General features: G+C 39.0%; 1 protein-coding gene across 2 annotated transcripts in view; it reads left to right on the forward strand.

Annotated features, from left to right (window-relative positions):
• Positions 1-11,040, forward strand: part of RNLS (renalase, FAD dependent amine oxidase) — a 313,298-nt gene that overhangs the window by 264,839 nt on the left and 37,419 nt on the right. For both annotated transcript variants that reach the window (XM_017867539.1, XM_017867534.1), the window contains exon 6: positions 4,951-5,126. In XM_017867539.1, the coding sequence (XP_017723028.1) occupies positions 4,951-5,126 (176 nt within the window). The remainder of the gene's footprint in view (positions 1-4,950; positions 5,127-11,040) is intronic.

Here is an 11,040-nt window from a genome sequence, read left to right on the forward strand (position 1 = left end):
GACCAAGGTGCTGTATGGGTCCTTCATTGTGGATGGCTTTTGTGTGGTGGCTTTCTCAGATGCTGCTTGTTGTAGCAATGTATTCGACATATGAGCCAACACTCTATCTACTGTTTGGCTGAGGGTGTGGAAGTCTCATCACATGCACTAGCACTCAGCCCGTCTGGCAGCAGGTGTTTTATTTGTTGGTGGAGTTCAAGCTCTAGTCCAGTAGGTGGCACTTACGAGTAAGAGCTGGGCCATCCACAGGTAGATTGATGGTGAGTGGGAAGCACCTGCCCTGATATAGAGGTGAGGAGATTTTGTTGGAGCATGCTGAGATCTTTGGGGAAGGAGCAGTGGGGGAAGTGCACCAGCTCCAGGAATGCCAGCTGCTTCCCCTATCACACCATGTCACAGGGCTCACAAACTTCAGTTCATAAAGACTTTTTCCTTTGGTTCCCAGTTGCAATGTGGCTATGGGCTACTGATATACCATTTTGGCAGCTACCACAAAGATGGGGTTGGGGCAGAGCCTCTTCCTCCAGTCCAGAGCAGACAACTCTGTGGCTTGTCTGTCCTCCATTGCCAGGATGCTGCTGTTTTGTGTAGGGTCAAGGAGTTGGGCCCTGCCCTTTGTGCAAGCCCAAGCAGCACAGGCTCACTTTCAGCAAGTGTGGAGTCACTACAAAAAGTGTGATAGGTGCTTTCTCCAGGTGCACATAAACCAGCCCCCAGCCAGGAGAACTACTACTGCATCCTCAACAGTGCTAAAGCTGGCAAGGGGTGGATGATTCCCTCTCCACAACCCTTCCTGATCTATCAGTTCTACCCCCTTCACAGATTGGTGCCACTTACTTCATTTCCTTTGTCCCAAGGGAGACTTTAGTGGGCTATGCTCCCCGTTCTCTTCAAGGCAGCCCACCAAGGTTGAGATCTCCAGGGCTCCCACAGCTCCACAGGGACCCACCAGCCCCCTGTGTTTGCCAGAGACAGAGTGGGTTGTGGGGTATGTTTGTGGGGAATCTCGTGGTGTGGTGACTCAAGGGTGGAGATTCCCTGGGCAGGGCAATGTCCCACCGCAGGTGCACAACCAGCATGACTCAGTTCGGCCATGTCAGTTCAGGTCTGAGGGGAGTATAGGCATGCTTAACATGAGCTGGCCACTTGGTTCTCTGCCCCTGGAAAATTTCCCCAAGTCACCACTGACAGCATTGCCCTTGATCCAGAGGGCAGAGGGGCTCCCCAACAGTTTGACAGTCAGTGAATTGTTGCAGGGGTGAAGGGAGCAGAGAAGCACTCCCACTACCCCTTACCAAAGGGTTCTGAGTTCCTCAGGGGTCAATCTCTGCCAGACCCTTGCTGCATTTTTTTCCCTGTATCTCAGCTTGTTCCCCTGGGCACTCTGACAGGTCCTGGATCTCTTCTGTCAGTTTTTCATTTGGAACTTGTCCGTTCACAGGTAATGTTGATCTTTCTGAAAAGATCTGGCATCTGATGTCACTAGACAGGCATCTTGAAAACCAGCAGCTTGATAGTGACTGTTATAGAACAAAGTGAACATACTCAATGCTACTGAACTGTATACATAAAATAGGTTAAAACAGTAAATTTTATGTTATGTATATTTTACAAAACACACAAAAAATCAAATCCTGCTCTGCCTATACCCAGGAATAGTCTTCCATTGTCCCTGGGGTGTTGATATAATGATCAATCTTAATGCTTTGAGAGAAGTCAATTCTGTTATCCCTTTCCAAAGCTGCTCTTTCAACAGTGGAGAGGTGAAAACAAGAATATTACCAAGGAATGCCTTCTGTTTGTGTAGCACTTTATGTTTGAAGGAAGGCTTTTATGTGGGTAATTCATTTAATCCTCATAGCAGGCTTGTAAGGTCAGTAGTGTTGCTCCCTTTTAATTGATGGAAAAAAAGTGAAGCCTGAGAGATTAAGTTGTCCACGATTACAGGGCTATTGAAGGTTGCAGAGGTTCAAATACTTATCTTCTGACTCTATAGCCATTGATTTCCCAAAGTAGAGAAATAATTGTCAACTTACTATGAGCTTTACATTTAAAATGCCAAAAACTAGGTAATATTCTTGTTAAACTGAATAAAGAAAAGAAAAGAAAATAGCATCATTAACTTCTCAGTGACCAAGGAATAATGATTATGTGAATTTATGCTCTAAATCCTATTAACATATTTGTGGCTTTTTATACTGCTCTATTTTCAAACTTTGGTCACGTTTAAATTCTGCTTGGCTCTTTGTATTTTAGACTTTAGCTTCTGAAAATATGCTCTAATTTAGGGTTGGGGAGCTTTTCCCAAAACTTACTGTTTTCAGTCATAGCTATTCAAATTTTCATCTAAATTTTCAAAATAAATATACGATTCCAATAAAAATAAGTAGCCAGGTTGTTCTCTCATTGTTATGCAAGAACTATTTCACTTTAGGTCTTAAATTTCATTTTTTATTGCTCTCCGTGGAGTGGATGGTTAATGTAAATGGAAGAAACCTGGCATCACACCATCACTGGTCTTAGTGATTTTATGAGTTTCCCCTAGAACAAATAGCTGGGTCAGTGCAACCTCCCAATTCTCAGCATGCAGCTAGCATTCATTTTCCTGTGAAGCCTGCCATGGATAAGTCAACTCAGAGCCTCAACTTCCCTGCTTCAGAATGCTGACCTAGTAGTTTTCTCTGTTGCTGGGAAGATGTGGTACTGTATGTGTCTCACGCGTCCGTGTGAAGAGACCCCCAAACAGGCTTTGTGTGAGCAACAAGGCTGTTTATTTCACCTGTTTGCAGGTGGGCTGAGTCCGAAAAAGGAGTCAGCAAAGGATGGTAGATTATCATTAGTTCTTACAGGTTTTGGGATAGGCAGTGGAGTTAGGAGCAATATTTTGCGGGCAGGGTTTGGATCTCACAAAGTACATTCTCAAGGGTGGGAAGAATTACAAAGAAACTTCTTAAGGGTGGGGGAGATTACAAAGTACATTGATCAGTTAGGTTGGGGCAGAAATAAATCACAATGGTGGAATGTCATCAGTTAAGGCTATTTTCACTTTTGTGGATCTTTAGTTACTTCAGTCCATCTGGATGTATATGTGCAGGTCACTGGGGATATGATGGCTTAGCTTGGGCTCAGAGGCCTGACAGTATGGAAGAGGGGTGGCATTGATAACCTGTCACTGTGAACAAGCCTCCCTTAGTTTATTAACTGATAACATAAATAACACTTCCTAAGGCAATATGCAACAGATTTCTCACTGTGGTAATATTCTGTGAAAGAAATTGAGATTTCCCACTCCTGGGTCCTTCCCTCTATACAGAACCTGTAAAGTCTTTACCGACAGGTTACACATTGAACATTCAAAGAGATGGCCCCTCTGTTTCCTCTTTCAAGTTGTTTCAGCTACTGTGAGGTGAAAATACTGTACAGTCCAGCTTACCGTTGCATTTACTGCACAAATTCTGAATTCAGGTCCCTCACCTCATATACGTGAAACTCTTTGAAAGCATTCACTGCACTTTAAAAAGTCTGCAGCATGTTGGGACTCTCTTCTCTTGTGTTTTGCCATAAAATTCATAAGCCAGGGTTCCTTGTGCTGAGTGCAATGGAAAAATGAAGTACTTTCATAAAACATGACTCACACCTATAATTTAGGCAACACTCAGGAAGCTTTACCCATGTATCTGGCTTATTGCTTCCATTCCCATAGCTTACATTTATTAAGCACCTACTCTGTGTCAGAAACTATGCTGAGTATTTCATGTATACTATGTTATTTAATGCACATCATAGACCTATGTGGTGGCTACTAACTTATTCTCATTTAAAAAAAAAAAAAAAAAAAAAAACCTGAAATGTAACTGAAATGTAAAGAGATTAAGCGGGCACATAGTGAGTAAGTGGCTTATGTCAACTCTTTCTTTCCTGTGTCAATTGTACTGCTGTAACTCAACTAGATCATTGTATTACCTTTTACAATCCCAAGTTAAAGAATTTCCAGAATCAGGTTTGACATCTCCTATCAGTGCCTTACACACTTTAATATTCTCTTCTCTCAGGAGGGGGAGGTTCCAACTTTCATATTATATTCATATGTTTTACATCTATCATTGTTTTCCTCTCAGCTTTCTCTTATGCATGATTCAAACAAATAATAGCAGACAAATTCTTGTTAATATTCTTCCAAGACGGTGCTTTCTAATGTCTCAGTTACTTATGTTTCTTTCAACTCAGACTTTATTTGATTGCTCTATATTCTACTAAGGAGTGAATGATACAAAGCAGATATTCATTATTTGTGATTACGAACAGACAGCAAAAAAATCAATGGCAAACAAAAATGGAAAGTTGCTTCATGTTTTGAATGAGACAGACTTTTATTTTAATGCTGATTAAAACATAAAGAAATGGTAATTAAAACATAGAGAAGAATATTATGAGGACAAGTCTGTTTTAGAGAGGAGCTTGGTTTCTTTTGTTCTGACATTTGTGTAATTTCAACAAAATATATTTCAACCCATTAAGCATTAATTGAATGAGACAAGTATTTATTGAATATCTACTTTGTTCTCAGAATTTATGAAGATTATAGACTCTGTATTAAAAATGGACCCTGCCCTGAAGAGCTAGAAATTTTGTGAATGAGAGAAGACAAACCTAAATATAATTATATCCAAGGCAGTTCATATTAAATGAACTTCTACCCTTTCTTCCAGTTCTTTAGCAATATCTGACAATCTGTTCACTAAAACTTCTCTTTAATCTGTCTTCCTCTTCAGAGAAGTTTTATTTTGAATTTCAGAAATGCCTAATTTATGCTTTAAAGATTAGAATAAGTTTTTCCTCCATTTATTGCTTGATTATTGTGATCAATTCTTTAGTTTGAATTGCAATCCTGAGAGATGCTTGCCTCCTACCCACTTTAAGATGCTTCTTTATGATCCTCTTATGCCACAGAGTCATCAGAAATTGGGCCTTCCCTCGTGATTCACACCACTGTCCCATTTGGAGTTACATACTTGGAACACAGCATTGAGGATGTGCAGGAGTTAATCTTCCAGCAGCTGGAAAACATTTTGCCAGGTTTGCCTCAGCCAATTGCTACCAAATGCCAAAAATGGAGACATTCACAGGTAATCAAATAATCCAGTGGTCTAAGCACAACAATTTTCTTAAGAGGCTAACAGAACTGATGTTACTTCTTTATCCTTTGCATTCTCTAGTAAAAGAAATTAACTATGTGATCTTTAGAGCAAATATGTGTTTGCCCAACACATAAATATAACTTCTGCGGGTTTTATTGTCCTGCTGTTTCTCAACAAGAAGTGCATACAATTTTCACCAATGTTATCTTCAAATTCTATCTCAAGACTTACAAACCTTGATATTCTGAGGTCTTCTCTTCAGACAAGACAGCTTATATCTCCAAATGCAGCTGTTTCTTTGGGCTTCTTCTAGATCAGTACTGTGGATACTTAGAAACCACTATAACTTCCCAAAATTTTGCAATATGTCAAATTAACCTTGTAAGTGTATTTTGCTACCACAATTTTCATTTTTATTAAGTTTCCACTTTGGTTTTGACTGCTGCCAGCTGAGCTCTCTGTGGGAGAGAGATAAGTACCTGCATAGGACAGCTAGTTGAGCTGTTTTTCAGGGTTAGATTAAACCTGCTGATCACTCTACTAGTTCAAACTTAAAGCTCCTTATACTAAGTAAATGTTGACTTTTTCTGAAAATTTCTGCATATTTCAATGGAAGTGAGTATTCGTAGAAAAAGTCTTTTGATCCGTAAACTCAGTAGTAAAGTCATTTAGGGGACAATGAAGCAAAGGGCAGATACAGAAGAAAAAGCAGTGAGTTTTCCATTTTTTTCCTGGGATTTCTGAGCTTGTTGACGAACTGATTTATCATCCCTATTGGTTAGCCAAGCTGTGAAGCCTTTAGAAAAAGTGGTGTTGTGGGAAATTGCAGTTGGTTTTGTATATTTTAAAGGGCTTTCCAAAATCAGAGGAAATAGTAAATTACTTCTTAAAATATTGCAGCAGGTCTATGTTTTACTCTTATCTTCTCAAGTTAAATTATACAGTGAACCTTTGGGGAAAATATTTACTTAAGCACATCATGGTCACTTTAGAAGACTACTTTTTCCTTTTAAAAGCATTGAAAAATCTAAATAGCTATTCTCTTTAAGTGATATTGAACTCAATTTTAAGTTGGCTTGAATAAGAAAACAGGGAAATAATCTTGTTGATATATTTTGAAGCTAGATATATTACACATCAAGTCGCTTTGTGGTTTATAAATACTCCTTTAAAAGAAACATTCGTTTATGAGGTTTCCTCTCATGCCTTTCTTGTAATTTATTAATAAACCGAAAAGTGGGTTTAAAATCTACTTATTTCTTAATATTTGATGTGTTAATAAAAATAGATTTGTCCTAACCACAAAATGGCCTAATCAAAGTTGTGCAATATCACAAAATTTAATAAAAATCTTTGAACACAATGTACCTCCAAACCCTAGCAATAATTTTGTTACAATTTGGATGTTGAAATTATCTCACTATATTTACAACTCTGAAGTCATGAAGTCTACATTGGCTGCAAAACCTGAGAAGGAGTAAGTTATCATGCAGACTTAGAAGTTTGCATGTTCCACTATTCATATACTTCTCATAGTACCTTGAGGATCATTTTACAGAATGTAACATTCATTTATGGTAGAAATGTGGGAGGGTAGGGGACATGTTAGAAATCTCTATACCTTCCTCTCAGTTTTGCTATGAACCTAAAACTGTTCTGAAAAAAAAAACAAGTGAAGTCAATTTAAAAATAGAAAAAATTCAAATTAAAAATGTATCTAGTGGTAAAGATAAACCCTAAATAGATTATTTTAAATATGTATTTTTTAAAAGCAGTCTTATGAGTTTGTTAGTTTTAGAAAAACTATAGTGATGAGCACACAAAGCCTCACAGAGATGAAATAACTTCCTTAAATCCCCACAGGTAATAATGACGAAACCAGTCTACCTGCCTCTCAAATCCTTCCATCCTCTTCACCCACCTTATATTTCCTGTTGTTGTTGTAACAAATTCTCAAAAACTTGGTAGTGGGAAACAACACAAATGTATTATCTTACATTCCTGGAGGTAAGAGTCGAAAATGGGTCTCACTGGAATAAAATCCAGGTGTGGCCAGGGCTGCATTCCTTTCTAGAGGCCCTAGGAGAAAATCCATTTTCTTGCCTTTGTCATCTTCTAGAAGCTGCCCACATTCCTCAGCCTCAGACCCCTCCGATCTTCAAAGCCAGCAACAGCAGGTCAAATCCTTCTTCCACGCTGAGCTTTTCCTCTGCCTCGCTCTTGTGATGACATTGGGCCCACCTGTGTGATCCAGAATACTTACCCCATTTCAGGTTCAGCTGACTCATAATTTTAATCCATCTGCAACCTAAAATCTTCCTTTCCATTGACATAACGTATTTGTAGGTTCCAGGGATTAAGACATGGATGTCTGTGATAGGGGCATTACTTCTGCCTGCCACACCCTCCTTTCTCCCAAATCCCCTGATGGATCCCCTTAATGAGGCATTGTTTCCCTCTTCCTCATAAAACCTCTGGAGAGAGAGCATCAGCCCTGTAAGACTCAAGCCACCCTAAGGGAGCAGCTGCTATCTGCAAGAGATAAGAGGAGTATTTTGTGTGGGGACAGTTTCTGATTTCCTTGGTGTTGCTCTCCCAAGCCTAGTGCTGTTCCTAATGTCGCATATCCATATCCACAATTGCAGCAGTGGGGTAAAAAATGTTTTTTCATGTATTCATCTGGTAACTCACTTACTCAATAAGCATTTAATGAATGCCTACAATATGCCTAGTACTCTGCTCAGGAAACCCTAGAGACTAATATTTGCTGACGGCCTTCTCCTAAGACTCGAAATTGAAGTTTGTCTTGGGTAAGATAATGGTGCATTCTTGTGGGTGCTGCTCTTAGGAAAGAGGCAGGTGAAGAAAGAAGGCTTTTTTTGAAAGACTTAGGAGCTGTTTCTGTGCATCCCATTTTTAATTTGAATAAAGCACTTGAGTAGGTGGTTCAAACAAACAGAAAAGCAATGGCAGATTTTTTGTGGTTCTCAGTTCCTCCCTTTTGCAGCTATTTGCCTTCCATAATTTAAATGTTTAGCCAGTTAATATGACTTGATTCTTAGTCGGTTATGCATTGAATTAAGGTTTCTGTAACAAGGATGATGTATTAACTCTTTCACTAGAAGCAGAATTACTGAAAATGTCTTTCCATGTACCTTGACAGGGGACATTTAATCAGTTTGATAACCCTAATACTCTGACCATTATTTTATGCTGTGTTTTCCTTCGTTTCAGTGTCTATCATGATGTCCTTCTCAAACTATAGTAAATTTCTGCTTTGCATTCAGGTTTAGCTCAAATTTTCCCCATCTTTCTTCAATTCCAAAAAATGTTAGTGGCCCTTTTCCTTTCTTTATTTAACACTGTCATGATTACTTTGTTTTTTAGTCTCCAAATGTACATTCAGATACCAAGGAAATCAGGAGAGGAACTTAGGGGGAGGAAATGAATGAATACATTGAAATTCAATATCTTTGGAAAAATAAATGGATGTGGATGTGGACTACCTTGTAAGCTTGTACAGTGCAATTAGAAATCAGTTATCTTCTATAGTTATATATCTTCATTTAATATTTTGCCCTGAGCTTGAACCTTTTCTCTTTCTTTTGTTTTGTTTTGTGTTTTTCAGAGGTAGGATCTAACTCTGTCACTCAGGTTGGAGTGCAGTGCATGATCAGAGCTGACTACAGCAGCCTGCCTCAAACTTCTTAGTTCAAGTGATCCTCTCACCTCAGCCTTCTGAGCAGTGGGATTACAGGTGCACACTACTGTTCCCGGTTAATTTTTTTAAATGTTTGTAGTCACGGGGTCTTGCTATGTTGCCCAGGCTGGTCTCAAACTCCAGGACTCAAGGGATTTGCCTGCCTTGGTCTCCCAAAAGTGCTGGGATTATAAGCATGAGCCACCGCACCTGGCCACAAACAGTATTTAAAATAACTCCAATCTTTACTGGTATCTCTTATAGAACTTTAAAGAATTTCCAAAATTTATCATTCACAACCCTTTTGGAAAGCTCTCCTCATTCCTTGTATGACCCTCTTATGAAAACTCCTTCGAATCCTCTCTTTGCTCCCTTAATAACCTACAGAAACTTTTGCTGACAATCAGCCATGTAGGCTTGTCATTTTTTCTTTCCTTTCTTCAACCTTCCATTCACATTCTTTACTTTTGACTCTATCTTTTTATTCCCCTCCCACCTCTTAAACAAGGAAGTCTTTGCCCTTTTCAATAAAAGTTTCCATTTGGTTCCTTCAGGCCTTTTCCAGCTGATTACCTTAGTTACCCATAGTACTGCTAGGTGTTAAAAGGAGTAAGAGAGAAAAGGGGAAATGAGCAATGGCTGAAGGCCAGAATTTTTCTTACAGATTTTGTTTGGTGGGGGAAGTGGGTGTGCACACGGAAGAGCTTGAGACCACCTGTACGCTTACATTATTCCCTCATGAGATTAATTTCTGGTGAGTAATAGTGTCTAATTTCAGCATTGAAAGGTCAGGTGGTAATTGATATTTTAATTTTTTCTTGCTTTTCTGATGCTTTTCTTTTCTTTTCTTATTTTTTAACTTTTAAGCTCAGGGGTACACGTGCAGGTTTGTTGTATGGGTAAATTTGTATCATAGGGGTTTGTTGTACAGATTATTTTATCACCCAGGTATTAAGCCTAGTACCCATTATTTCTCCTAATCCTCTCCCTTCTCCCACCCTATACCCTCCACCCTCTGATAGGTCCTAGGGTGTGTTGCTCCTCTCTATGCGTCCATGTGTTCTCATCATTTAGCTCCTACTTATAAGTGAGAACATGCGGTATGTGGTTTTCTGTTCCCGCATTAGTTTGCTAAGGATAATGGCCCCCAGCTCCATCCATGTTTTCCTGCAAAGGACATGATCCCATTCTTTTTACAGCTGCATAGTGTTCCATGGTGTATATGTATCACCTTTTCTTTATCCAGTCTATTATTGATGGGAATTTAGATTCATTTGATGTATTTGCTATTGTGAATAGCACTGCAATGAACATATGTGTACATGTATCCTTATAATAGAACAACTTATATTCCTTTGGGTATGCATCTAGTAATAGGATTACTGGGTTGAATGACATTTGTGATTTTAGGTCTTTAAGGAATCGCCACACTGTCAACAATGGTTGAACTAATTTACAATCCCACCAACAATGTGTAAGCACTCCTTTTTCTCCTCAACCTCACCAGCATCTGTTATTTTTTAATAACAGCCACTCTGACTGGTATGAGATTTCATTGTGGTTTTGATTTGCATTTTTCTAATGATCAGTGATGTTCAACTTTTTTCCATGTGAATCTGGGCCATGTGTATGTCTGCTTTTGAAGTGTCTGCACATGTCCTTTGCCCACTTGTTAATGCGGTTGTTTTTTTCCTGTAAATTTGTTAAGTTTCTTATAGATGCTGGATATTAGACCTTTGTCAGATGCATAGTTTGCAAAATTTTTCTCTTATTCTATAGGCTGTCTGTTCACTCTGTTGATAGTTTCCTTTGCTACGCAGAAGCTCTTTAAATAGATCTCATTTGTCAATTTTTGCTTTTGTTGCAATTGCTTTTAGCATCTTGGTCATGAAATCTTTGCCTCTTCCTGTGTCCAGAATGGTATTGCCTAGGTTGTCTTCCAGGGTTTTTATAGTGTTGGGTTTTTCACTTAAGTCTTTAATTCATTTTGAGTTAATTTTTGTGTATGGTATAACGAAGGGGTCCAGTTTCAGTCTCAGTCTTCTGCATATGGCTAGCCAGTTCTCCCAGCATCATTTATTGAATAGGGAATCCTTTCCCCATTGTTTTTATCAGGGCTGTCAAAGATCAGATAGTTGTGGGTGTGTGGCCTTATTTCTAAGTTCTCTATTCTGTTCCATTGGTCTCTGTGTCTGGTTTTTT

Source organism: Rhinopithecus bieti, unplaced genomic scaffold (assembly GCF_001698545.2).
Source record: "Rhinopithecus bieti isolate Rb0 unplaced genomic scaffold, ASM169854v2 scaffold_53, whole genome shotgun sequence".
In the NCBI taxonomy this organism is placed as follows: Eukaryota; Metazoa; Chordata; class Mammalia; order Primates; family Cercopithecidae; genus Rhinopithecus; species Rhinopithecus bieti.